Below are 13,328 nucleotides of genomic sequence, written 5' to 3'. Positions count from 1 at the left end.
TAAAATCAGAAATCTGGGAGGTCTCCCAAGACAGGAACAGGGGGCCTCAGCATCTCCCTGAACAGTGGTTCTTGTTTTCCCCTCTAGGGTAAGCACAGCTCGCTCCCTCCTCCCTGCTCTCCCCTGCCAGTGTGGGCACCACGGCCTCTCCATCCCAGTGGTTTCTTCAAGCTATGTTGCTGATGTGTTCTAGCATGGTGCCAAAATGAAAGAGTTAAAGAAAAATGTTCATGCTAAGAGAATTTCTGGGATTTATGTACAATCAATAGTGCTACTAATCACTTCTGAACATTCTATCCTCTTGTACTCACAGCCATCATTAAAGCTTCATGAGAAATTAGTCACTCCGTAACTCGTGGCTGGTCCAGGTTTTGCCTTTGGGTTTGATTTTGTGAGCAGACTGAGCCATCCTCCCCAAAAAAGGGTTGATTTAAAAGCAGCCACTTCCTCTCTGAGGTGCATTTCACTGGGGGAGTCTGGACTGGGGGGTTTCTGTAGCATGAGGTAGCAACTTCTGCATTTCTGCATTTTTAGGATTAGCAGCACCTTTTATATAAAACAAACAAACAAACAAAAAAACAACAAAACACTAAAGTGTGGTGAGCTCTCTCTGTCCCTCCAGCTCTGCCTGTGATATTCTCCTGTCAGGAGCAGGGCAGTGAGAATCGTGGTCTCTCCTCATCCGCTGGCAGCCGATTTACCACCCCGAACGCCAGGACAGAGGGAACTCAGCACCGCTCTGTGCGGCAGGGAGGTGAACTCAGGATTTCAAATGTAAAAGCGAAAAGACCTCAGCTCACTGAGGGGACGGGGGTCGCCGTTTCCCTCCTGGCGTGACCCTCATGATGCTGCATTTTTCTCCCCACCACGTTGCCCCAGGCGACAAAACCCCACCGGGAGCTGAGGTAACTCCTGCTGAGGGCCCGGGTACTTTCAGCACATAAAGCAAACCCGGCTCGCTCCTCTCGCTGCCGGGGGCTCACCCAAGGGGGCAGGACGGGCTTTCCCCAGGGGGCTGGGACTGAGCTGCCGGCAGCTCACCGGGGCGCCCCACTCCTGGGGCTCTGCCCCTGCCGCCGGCGGGGGTGGGAGGCCGAACCGAACCGGGCCGGGCCGCGGGTCAGCGCGGGGGCTCCTGAGGGGCTTTCGGCACCACCCGGAGCTCCCCCCACCCCGCTCCCCGCGCGCTGAGGGCGCGTGAGCCGGCGGCGGGCGGTGATTGGCTGCCAGGAGCACCCCGGGGGCCGCCGGGGCCGCGGCCGCCCGCCGAGCGCCATTCACGGGGCTGCCCGCCTGCACGCGACCAGCCTCATTCACAGAAACTTCATTCATAAAGCGGCGGCGGCGGCAGCGGCGGGGCCCGGGGCTGCGGGGTCGTCTGGGTGCGGTGCGTGTGCGGTGCTGCTTGCCCCTGGCTCTGCGGGAGCCGGGGGGCGCAGGAATATTGGGTTGTTTCCGGATTATGGTGCTGAAGGACTTTCCAGCGAGAACTAATGAGACTGACGCTGCTGAGAGCTGCTGGCGCTGTTCAGTATTTTACTTAAAATAGTGGGGTTTGTGCCTGGCCGCGGGGCAGCAGCGTTGCCGCGCAGGGATGCTCTTCGCCTTTGGGGCAGCCGACGATAGAAACGCAGAGAGCTGGGCACCCTACGGGTTCTGTGCTGGTCTGAAAATGTGTTTAAGCTTGTAGCTGTCTCTCTGCTTTGTGTGGAATATGCTTAAGCTTTCGCTGCAGCCGGGACTCCGCAGTTAAGGATGCTACAACTGTGTCTTCAGAGCCAGGTGGGATTTAGAGCCTGGCTTGAGGCAGGAATGAAAGCGGGTTTGGATAGCGGCTCTTCCGCTTGAGCTGCTCTACCACTGATGTGCTTTCCTGTATGCTGCTTTTATTGCTGCTTACAAAATACCAGATGCCCATGCAGTTTTAAGCCTCGTCCATTGAAGAAAATCCACTCGAGAGGGAGTCAGCAAAAATATCCAATAGGTTTCTGTTTTCAAATTTATTTGACTTGCCTCCGTATCATCTCTCTGTAAGAGCCAATTTATGCCAGAGTATCCAGTTACAGAACTGCCAAGGCTATGAGAGAACGCAGCCAGCAGAGCCTCGGTGGACAAGTCCTGTATGTAGGGTTATTCAGACATCCAGGAATGCTGCACAGGGCTAAGTACAGCCGCTTCAGGAATGATTCCATAACATCCCTGGACGAAGGTGCGCAAAATACCTCTTTAAATATCAAAGGTTCTTCCTCCTCTGATCATTCTTCAACACCTAATTTACTGACAGAAGATGTCTCCTTGGGGCCACAGGACACCTGCACCACGCTGTGCACGCTGATCCCCCGGATGGCTAACATTAAACTTGCCAACCCATCAAATCTGCCAGGGCTGAAAAACTTCTGTCTGGGAACAAAAGAGGTGCCAAGAATTAAACTCACAGAGTGTGTGACCATCCCCAGCAGCCCAACCTCACCTGAGATCAGCTGCCTCTCAGCCTCTTACCCACAGCCCAACCTGGACAAGCTGGCCCTGACCCCAAAGCCATTGGGTGACAGTGCCATGCGGGGAGCTGAAGAGGCTGCTCCTGTGGGCAGGCAGGACAGGAGTGCTGTGCAGAGTGGTGAAAGTGTGGGGGAGCCAGGAGTGACCTACAGCGTGCGGGTGAGTACTTCCCACAGGGTTTCTCAGGCAGAAAACCTGGTGGCTGCAGGGAGACCTCTGTGCTCCCACTCCTTGAGCTGGTGCCCAACCACTGACTTATCACAGAAAGGTTTGGGTTGGAAGGGACCTTAAAGATCATCTGGTTCCAACCCCTCTGCATGGGCAGGGACACCTTCCACTAGACCAGGTTGCTCAAGGCCCCATCCAACCTGGCCTTGAACACTACCAGGGTGGGGGCAGTAAGAGCTTCCTTGGGCAACCTGTGCCAGTGACTTCTGCCATATATTTCCTGTCTCCTGATTTATGTAGGGCAGTGATTTCAAATTGAGGGAGTTAAAAGGGCCAGAGGTAACTCAACAACCATTTCCAAAAGACTATCTTTAGGGCTCTCTGAGGAGTGTAGCTGAGCTGCAATTCAAATGGTTGTTGCTCTGGCCTGAAACACATGTTGGAGGGAGGAGGCCCATGAAAATGGCTCCCCAGCCCTCTCAGAGCAGCTCCCAGGCACTAGGTGTGCACTGGCCTGTGCTACTGATGTATTTGCCATGGTATGGCTGCTGGGGCCACTGCTGCAGAGCCTGGAGCCCCTCTCAACTATGCCACCTGCCCTGGGAGGTGAGCAGCCAGGATGCCAAAGCCACACTCCCCCTTTGACGCTGTAAGGCTGGCTGTGTCTGATCTTTTTGGTAATGATGGCATACAGAAAATCCTGGTTATTTCTGAAGAAGAAACCCTGAAGCAGCCTTTCTGGGTATTTTTCATGTTGTGGATGGATTAGTATGTATTGCCTTCTGATTAGCAGTCAGTTGCTGAGAGATCATGCTTCCTAGGCTCAGCATTTTCTCTTCCTCCACCCCAGCCATACTTGGGAGATTTCTAATTTTCTTTTCCTCTGTAGACTTGGTATATCTGTGGCTAGACCTTACCATTTGCCAGACATTGCTTCCTTCTCTATGCTCTGAATCTCTGACTGCATGCTTTAGTGTTTATGGTTCATCTGTCAGAAGCACGCCTGGGCAGAACCTGCCCAGTGCTTGCATGGAGGAAGCCAGTGCAGACCGCTGGGAAATGGCAAAGAAAGTTGCCTAAATCTGCTGCAGAAATACTCATGTAATGACTGAGCTGGTCAAGGGCTCCTGTACCTCTCTCACAAATCTCGTGCCTGTCCCTGACATGCAAGGGTGGCTGCAGGAGCGAGCTGGATGAAGTGTTATTAACCAGAACCTATTCCTCCTGGTGGGCTGCAGGCAGGGTGCTAAGAAGAGGGTATGTAAGCTGTCAGTTTGGTGTACAGGAGGTATCAAAATGTGCCAGAAGGAGTGAAAAAGCCATAAGCCATGAGAAATCTGTGTCTCCCATGTGATGTTTCACAAGCAGGAAAGTCTAAAGAAAGGTGCAAGGCCAAGAAAAGTCAATCAGTCCTTTTCCAAATGCAGCAGGAAGGCAGGGAAGTCAGAGGGGAGTAGAGCAGTGTGGGGGATCAGTAGCCATGTTCACCTTTCCCCAAGCAGGAATGTGATGCCTGTCTGGTCCCAGCAGCAGTGACACAGCTGGTTAGATGGGATGTTGGCTGAAAGGTGACCGTGTCCCAGCATGGCACTTGCTGCTGTGATCAGAGCCACAGGGGCCTGGGACATTCACCCAGGGTAGGGGGGGTGCAGCATGTGGAGAGAAGGGACATGCAATTTCATCCTGCTGGTATCTGTCCTTTTATGTGAGGAGTTGATATTTTGACATCGACAAGCTGCTAAGATAGATCAGTGAGCATGTAGAGAGTGTTGGGCAGTGACAGTGCAAGGTCCAGCACAGCTCCAGGTGCCAGGTTGTCATCCTGTCCTGGTGCTGTGATGCTCAGTGCCTGCTGTGCAGGACCAGCCTCCCTCCTGAGCTGCTGTGTGGAGCTCCTGAGTGAGGCTTTGTGGTACCTGTGGACATTCAAATCCTGAAGTGTTAATGGAAGAGGTGCACTGAAAGAACCCAGGTTCTGGCACAGGGTGGAGGCAATGAAGTGTAGGGGGACTCTTCCAGATTTCTGTTGTGGCCCAGCACTGGGAGCAGAGGGAGGCAGTGAGGTGTCACCTGCTGGGGAGCACACAAGCAAGAAAGGCAGAAGAAAGAGTGAGAGAAGAGAAAGACTTGACAAGGAAGGTTGTGTGAATCAGGAAAGGGCTCTTCCCTTCTTGCTGCTCCCCAGAATGTATTTCCAGTATGGTTTTCTGGTGGGCTTTCTTTCTTGAAGTCAACACATTTCATGAGGAATCTCTCTGAAGAAGGGTTGCTGGCAGGACCCTTCCAACACAATGGAGAAATGTTGTTTCCCTGCATCTTTTCTGGCTCATTCCACTACTGTTGCTCCTGTGGCTGTGGGCCTGTAGTAGCCAGCCCCAAGAGAGCTGCAGAAACATTGCTGATGTGCACCAAAACATGCCCTGGCCAAATTTTTGGGCCTTTTTTTCAACCAGCTCCTTTAATAACAAGCAGGTCTATAAATACAGGCAGCCTGGTGTTTTCAGGGCCTCAGCAGTGGCACAGTGGGATGGTCTTGTCCAGGAGCAAAGCAGGGCCAGAAAGTTGCTTTTCAGCATAAAAGTGAAAAGAAAAGAAAAATATATTTGTGTAAATATATATACACACCTCTGTGTGTATAGAATAATATATAAATTGATGAACTTTTCCCTGGGATTTTCATTTCATAAATTAAAAACCGATGGATGAAAGGCTCAGACTTTCCAACAGAAGTTTCCATTTAGCAAAAGCCTTTCTTCATCAGAAAAAGACATGTCCTGCTGCCCCTCAGGGAAGAGGCTGTGCTGCGTGGACTTAGGAGCAGGGCCTTTCTATTTGTCTCCACCACTGCGTGGAAGATGGGAGCAGGACAAGCATGCAAGGAGAGTTAGGCTGGTGTCAGCAAACTACTAGTGGCTTTTTTTGTGTGTGTGCTTAATGATCTTCAAGGGTGAGTCTGTTTTCCAGTCCATTCTGCCTGTGCTTTGTTCTCTCTTGCATCCCTGGGCTGCCTTTGCCCCTCTGCTCCCCTGAGGGGGGATGGGAGGTCAGGATTTCAGCTCTGGAAGGGGTTGGTGTTTGCTGGAGGAAGCCAAAGTGGTTCAGGCTGAGGAATGAGCAGGTCAGACCTCCTGCAGGGTGCAAATCTAGACCAGAGCTCTACCTTAGCAGCATTACTGGGGACTGCTCATGGTGTTACGCAGCAGTGGCTCCAGCCTTGTAAAACGTTGCCGTGGGCTGCAGGATGAGCAGCCAGGCTGCTTGCCTGGTCAGCAGTGTGGTGCTGCCAGGAATGGAGTGCTGCTGCCAGAGTAGCTGTGGTGGGCTCTGCCTTCCAGTGGACACAATGGATTTTCAACCCCAAAGCCACCACAGGCATCATTTAGGGAAGGGCTAAGAAACTTTCTCCACCAAAACTAGTGATCTGCATAGTCCCTTCCCCACATCCCTGGCTGGTTCCCAGTGTTGTCCATGGAAGGAGGCCAGTGCTTCATCCTCCCACCAGAGTGAAAGTGGGGAGATCTCAAATCAGGTGCTGCAACACAGGGGAACCTGTCCCTGAACCTGGCAGCCAGCTACAGGGAGAGCAACACTGCGGCAGTTACAGGTGAACGTCATTTTTCCTTGACACAAAAGGCAAAGGCCTGTCTCCTTATAACTCCAGTGCCATCCTCCTGCCATGTGCCTGTGGCTGCTTCTTGCTTCTGCCCGATCTTCCTTCTCACCAGGACCCATCGCAAGCTAGAGGTGAGTTATTCAAGGGAATCAATATGAACACCCCCCCCCCTGCTCTGCAGGCAGAGCCACAGCCCCTCCACAGGCAGCACCCACCCTGGGCAGCCCTTGCCCACCAGGAGAGAGGGTGGTGGGAAGCTCAGAGATTGTTTTCCCCTCAGTTAAAAGCACCCTGTTAAAGCAGTGCTGGGGAAAAAATGCTTCAATGGACGTCTGCTCCCTATTGTGCTCATGGGCAGGCAGCAGGGCTGTTTGTGGCAGGTTCCTGTGTTATGGTTTTAGGGAATTTGAACCTAGGCTCACATATGTTTGGCAGAGGCTGTTCAGCAGCAGCTTGTTACCCAACTGCCTCTGTGATCAAATCCTGTCTCTTGGATTCTTTGTTAGACAGCCGTGGGGTCTGCAGGAGCTGCTCTGGGCATTACACATGAATGAATCCCTGTTAACTAATAGGTAAGATTGCAAGGCTGCAGCTGTGTTGTTTAATTAGGAGCTCTGTGTGCTGCTCCCTGTATCATTCCTGTGGGTGAATCACTGTCTGTCATTCAAGCTGGAGCTGGAGCCGGAGCCACTGACTGCGTTATGGCAGGGAATGAAATGAGACGTGGGTCTGGATTAGAGGGTGCCTGAAAAGCTTATTCACACAGGCCCTGCCTTGCAGCTTCACATCTCCTCCCACACAGTCTCTCATCCTGTTTTCAGTCACTTTCTATCATCTCCTGTAAACACAAGTGAAAAGATGTGTGGATCTTCAGTAACCTCCCCCACTTCCCTGCCATCCTTGCAGCGTGGGGAACATCATCCTCTGGATTCAAACACTGAGGGATGAAGCTGGTTCTTGGTACCCTCCTGCTGAGATGTGAAGGTTCAGCCATTACTAACTGTGCTGGTTTAGATAACCAGCAGCAGCTGAAGGAAAGGAAAGATACAGTGAGGTGCCATGTTAATGTTCTTCTCTTCTCAGGCTTTTATAGAAAAAAAAAAAAAAAGGTCTTTTGTGAATCATTGATAAGTTCAGCTTCACTCAGGGTCACTTATGCAAAAAACTAATATTGATTTTTCATCTTTGCTTAGAGTAGCTGCCCACGCATCTGTTCAGGATGCAATGGGGACTCACTTATCAGCATATGACTCACCTACTCCTCTAAATCTTTCTTTTCTCAAGGATGGAGGAGCAGCCAACCAGCTCACAGGATGCTTGGCCTTATACTGCAGGTTCAGAGGTCTCTGCTCTGCTACAAGCTGGGGCTCTAGACATATATTCCACATTTGCTTTGTTCCTGTTAAGCAGAAGGATCTTTAACAAGTAAGATAGCTCTCAGAGTCCTTTACAAAGTCATTAAATGTTCATTAGGGAAGCAGTTCTGCTAACCCTTCAGATTCTTACTGATGTCCTTCCAGGGCTCTGACCTAATTCTGGAGGTCTCCCAAGGGATACATTGCTATCTGGAAGGAAACCAAAATAGGGATAATAAAATTGTTGTGGAATCCCTGCTTGACTGCACGAATACATTCTCTTTTTAACACACACATTCATCTCTGAAAGTCTCTAAGGCTGAAAGAGATACCTAAATCCAACCCTTTTTGAATGGCCCAGCAGAAAAATCGATTCACACTTAAAGTGAAGCAGAGGGGGTAAATATGGTACCTTTCTCTGGGCAGAGGCTTCTTCCTCTGTCCATTCAGAACAAGAGGACCAAGTAAACATTATTCCTGCCTGGGATTTCCAGGCTGCCTGCTGTATCCCAGAGGCTTTACCTGTCAGTGCAGGCTCTCACTGCAGCCCAGGGGCACTGTGCAAGCACTTCAGGATGCTCCCAAAAGCCCTTTTGCCTCCAGGAGAACTCACTGTGTAAGGAATTGTGAGGACTGGAAACTGAGAGATGCAGACCTATGCCAGTCTGTTGAAATGGAGATGTCAGTGTTTCAGCAGCAGATGGTTATCATCACAAATGCTGAAAGAATTAGTAATGTAGGTTTGGGGAGAGATAAACTATTAGGCAGACTTAGACTAGGGCACCTCATTGAGATTAAAATATTCTGTAGAGTTGTACATAACATCAGAGGAGTCTGTGGCCTGACATGTCATCACATTCTTGATGGTTCTGGAAACAAATCCTATGCAAATCTTAGATGAATGTAGAAAAAGCCCCTAGCTCTGCCCCCTACGACAGAAATGTGGGAGTCAACCTCTAATTTAAAGCTGGCCATTTTATAGTGCAGCTCTTAAGAGCTGTTGCCATGAGCTGGAATTGCAACTCTACCTCCTTCATCTTTTGCAGAGGTTGTCATCAGGTGTGCAGCAGCATGAAGGCAGTGGTTTTCCTCATGCCTCCCAGTGCTCTGAAGGGACATCCAGCTCATCTGCACGGGTCCTCTGAGTATATTGGTCCCAAGGGGCTTCCAGAGCACTTCTGCTCTCAGGGACTTTCCCTCCAATTTTCATGTATTACTCCCAGCTTAGTGCCACAGGCTAATCAGTAAGAATAAGCAGAATTAAAAAAGAAAGTTTTGGATTTTTAAATTTGTGTGTGTGTGTGTGCTATGTTGTTGTCTTGATTGCTCTTTTCTACACTTTTCAGTAAAAGATCTATTTAGGAAGCAGCTTTAGGATGGATGATTTAATTTTCCATTTAGACTGCGGTTCTGCATATACTTAGTGGACTGAAACCACATTTGCTTCCTTCTGTGATCATCCTCTTACCTGCTTGCTAGATATTAATATATTTTTCCTTCTCCCTCTGTGTCTCTGTTTTCCTAGTACATGGGCTGTATTGAAGTGCTGCAGTCAATGAGGTCCCTGGACTTTGGCACACGAACACAAGTCACCAGGTAGGTGATATCAAACTGAAATTCAGCCCAAGAATGAAAATCCTGAGTGCTAATAGCAGTATAAAGCCAAGGGTGGGTGCTAAGCTCTGACACAAACATGAATTAGAGTTTACATGTTTTGTTTTATTTTTCTTTTTTCTCCAAGTGATGATGTGAATTATTTGATCATTACAATAGGCTATTTGCACTGGAAAATAAATTATGTCAGCCACAGACCTAATTTCTCTCCCAGTTCTTGGGAGAAAAGAATACAGAGATCTCCCCTTGTAGTGGCAGCAGGGCACAGACACCCTGGGAGGTTGGGTTCCTGGGTGCTGGCACAGCTCACGGGAGGTGCAGGGGGAATCTTTGGGTGCTGCTGTGGCTGTGGGAGGCCCAGGGGGTGAGCCTGGGTGCTCAGAGGCCTCTCTGCCCTTCTGCTGCACCCCTGATGCAGAAAGTGACACTGGTCTCTGGACCTGGTAAGGTCACCTAAGGAATTTTTACCAGGTGGGTGGCATCACTTGGCCCCATCTGCACCAAGGCCAGGCTCAGCTGTAAGCAGAGTTACATGTTGAAATTCAGACACTTCCATCTGTACTCTAGGCCTAAATTTCCAGGCTGCAAATCAGGAAAGTATTCAGTTTTCAGTCTCAGATGTAACTGGATGTGATGTAAACATGAAATATTTTTTTGTCTTCTGAAAAGCTTGCAACTTCTGTCCCAGATTGCTGCCCATCGCTGCGTACAGGTTATTGCCCCCCAGGTATGTCCACCTGGGAGGTTGTTGGAATGACTTGTCAGGAACAGAAAAGCCCAGTTTGATTTTTACCTTTATTCTTAGAGGACTGTCAGTAGAGGATTGTTTGAGTTTTCAAAATAAGCAGCCTCTTTCCAGCTCAGAGTGCTGAGTGCTGCTGGGAAGCTCTCATCATCCAGCAGCCAGGGCTAGCGCTCTGCTGGGCAGCCCCAGAATCCACCCAGCATCCCAGCACTTCCAGGGGCTTTTTGGAGGGGTGGGTAGGTGCAGAGTATTTTTTTTCAGCCTTAGGCATGTTCCCTCCTCCTCTAAGCTATTTTTCTGGCATGGTTCATGCTGAGGATGCCAGGAGTGTGGTTGAGGCTTCCTGTGCCTGCCCAACTCTTCCTTCCTGCTGGCAGATGGTTTGCAGATGCTCACTTGCTTCCTCAAGTGTTCATATCAAAGAAATCATGGAGAAAGGAAAGGAACATGAAGGGATAAGTGTCATATTTCTACCTATTGGCTCCCAGACTTATCAGCTAAAAGGAAGAAACTGAAAAACTTGAGTCTCTAAATGCCTATATGCCACAACTGAAAACTGCCTGATTTGTGTTATATGCAGAATCAGCAGTTTCTGACATTTGTAATCAGCATAAGGATGCACTTGCCCAATTCCTGCGTGTGTAAATGAAGAAGTACCTGAGATACAAATATACCTCCCTCAGTCTAGTGGTTTACTGATGAAAAGAGCCATGTAGTACACTTAGCCCAAAGCAACCCACCTGGCACATTCAGACTGATCCACCTTATCCAACAGCTTTGGTCAAAGAGCAAGATTATCTCCCATCTCCAAGACTTGGAGTATGTATGCTGCTACACTTATCAAACGGAGATGTGGATGGGTTGTCTGGAAAATAATGCAATAATGCATGTGAATTACTGTGTGGCAAAAGCTGGACATCTCAAGTTTGGCCCAAATAGTCAGGATTTGTTAACCAGAGCTAAGTGAAAACTTAACAATGGAAAAACATCACAAAAAAAAAAAAAAAAAAAAAAAAAGCCACTACTGACCTTAACAGACTCTTTTGGAGGCTCTTCTGTGCACGAGCAATTCAAAACTTATAAACTGTTTGCAAACCAAATGCTGAAATGCTGAGCTCATGCAAACAGACTTTAAAGTTCAATTGATTACAAGCTGACTGGAGCAAAGATAACATTGATTATTCCCCTATTGTTCCCCCAGGAGACCATGTTTATATATGGCATGCACAATGCACCAACCAAGGAGTTATTGGAAATGATCCCATTTTAATCATGGGCTCTGTTATTTTTACTGGGGGTAAAAAATATTTTTACTTCAGTGGCATTTCACTAAACAAAGAAGCATCTTTTTTCTTTTTATTTTAGTGATTTAGAAAGAGTCTCTAATTATGTTTGCTCCCTGCCTTGCTATAAGTGTATTTGCATTCTCAGCTTGCTGATCTCTAAAATCAAAGATTATTTCCCTTCCGTGCATGAATGTTGGAAGGATCAACAAACTTGTGTTTGCCAATGTGCAATGAGGAGTCAAAAGAGATCAGTGTGGAGGATTTATTTTCTAGTTTCTTTCTGGACCTGCATTTTCAGTCAGTTACCAGGTACAGGGTTGGGGAAGGCAGAAAGTGGCCTCTCTAGCACTATGGATGAGTGTGGGATGCAGAGATGCTGTGTGGACATCGGGCTGAGCAGCCTCAGTGTAGCCAGGAAAGGCCATGCCCTGAGGTGCTCTCTGCCCTTGGCAGCTGTGCAGGGAGCGGGTTGGCAGCACCAGGACATTTCTCTGCTGCAGTTTTCTCTTCTAGTTCTCTGCCATGCCTGCCTGTGGCCCCACTCTCATGCTCTTCTGACATCCCTCCCATTTTTCAGAAATTTGTGATCCAGAACTCCAGGTGGATGGCAAGAGTAACACCAAGAAATAACAGTAACAGGTTCCCCTGATTGGAAGGCTTTGTATTTTTGAATGGTCACCCATAAATGTGCTGTGCTTGCTGTTCCTGGCACACGTTCAGGCTGTTGCTTTGTGCTGGGGTAGGCCCTGCCTTTGGACGCTGGCATGTGCTTCCTTGGCCAGCCCTTCAGGTCTTCCACTGCTCATCTCCCACTTCTATTAAATCAAGCTTATTAGTAGCAATTATATTTGGGCATTTAAGGGAAAAGGGATTCTGTACCTCAGATCAGGGCATTAACTTGCAAACTTGAAAATGGGCAGCAGCTGAAAAGTGCTTCTGGGGAGGGCTGGTGGAAGAAGGCTGACTTTGTCTGGAAGATTAATTTCAACTTTGTTGAGAAGCACAATCCCTTTCTGTTAGATGGTGTAGGCAGAGCCCTAGATGCTTAAAAGCAAATCTTCAACAGCATGCTTACTCTCTTACATCAGCCCATCATCTCTCTTCTTTTACTGTAATTTGGGGAAACAATAAACAAAGCCACTCACTGTTCCAGCCAGTGTGGGGCTCTCCTGCATGCTCTTGGAGGAGCAATGAGGAGGAGGAGGAGGATCTGCTGTGGGCTTTGCTCTAGAGGCACCCAGAGAAAACCTGCAGACTGTACAGCTGAGCTGATCTTAATAGCTTATGGATGCCAAAAATGGGGCTGTCCTTGTCACTGCTTGCTGTCCCCAGAGCTTGCTGAGCCCTGACTGGGGGGCTGCTGAGCCAGTGGGCAGAGGGAGCTGTAGGGCTGAGGACCTTGCACCAGGCTTTTTGGGGAGCACCCCAAATTCCCTGTGCTGCCAGCTCCCATGGCACTCAGTCAGATATGGGCTGTGCTGCTGTCCCAGTTCAGTGCACCCCAGCCCAGAAGGCGGGGAGCTGCCTACAGCAGGGTGCTTAGGAGCCTCAGTGTTCCAGTCAGAGAGGAATGGTTCTGCTTCCCCATCCCCACTGAAACCACAAAGGTGCTCCCAGGGAGCTGTGCCAGCCTTGATCCTCACTGAGCTGGTGCACAGCAAAATAACCACTGGGAAGTTCCCCCTGCCATGGATGGGGGCCAGGAGTGGGCTGTCTGCCTCTGTGGTAGGGCTGCTGCTGGTCAGGAAGTGCTTCAGAGAAATATTTTTCAGGATGGCAAAAAGAGCTGACCCAAATCTTTTCCATTCACTACAGAAAGTAAAAACTGTGTCAATGAAGCAAGGATCAGTTTATGTAATCATGTGGGCACTGAAGGACTGACAGCCTTTCCACTTCAAATGGCAGAAGATAACTACAGAGCTGAGGGGCAAGGTTTTCTTTCCCTTAAACTACAACAATTTAAAGTCCTCACAGCTCTCCCAACTTCATTCTGTGGCTTCAAGAGTCAAAAAGAGCTGCTGCAGAGTACACAGCAAAGTTATCTCATT

General features: G+C 49.2%; 1 protein-coding gene across 2 annotated transcripts in view; it reads left to right on the top strand.

Annotated features, from left to right (window-relative positions):
• The first annotated feature begins 1,275 nt into the window (after positions 1 to 1,275).
• Positions 1,276 to 13,328, top strand: part of SHC4 (SHC adaptor protein 4) — a 28,605-nt gene continuing 16,552 nt past the window's right edge. The window contains exons 1-2 of one of the 2 annotated variants that reach the window (XM_030456877.1): positions 1,276 to 2,658; positions 9,161 to 9,231. In XM_030456877.1, the coding sequence (XP_030312737.1) occupies positions 2,080 to 2,658; positions 9,161 to 9,231 (650 nt within the window). In that variant the 5' untranslated portion in view covers positions 1,276 to 2,079. The remainder of the gene's footprint in view (positions 2,659 to 9,160; positions 9,232 to 13,328) is intronic. The other variant, XM_030456878.1, reaches the window with a different exon arrangement.

Source organism: Calypte anna, chromosome 10 (genome assembly GCF_003957555.1).
Source record: "Calypte anna isolate BGI_N300 chromosome 10, bCalAnn1_v1.p, whole genome shotgun sequence".
NCBI lineage: Eukaryota > Metazoa > Chordata > Aves > Apodiformes > Trochilidae > Calypte > Calypte anna.
This window is presented reverse-complemented; position numbering and strand designations above follow the sequence as displayed.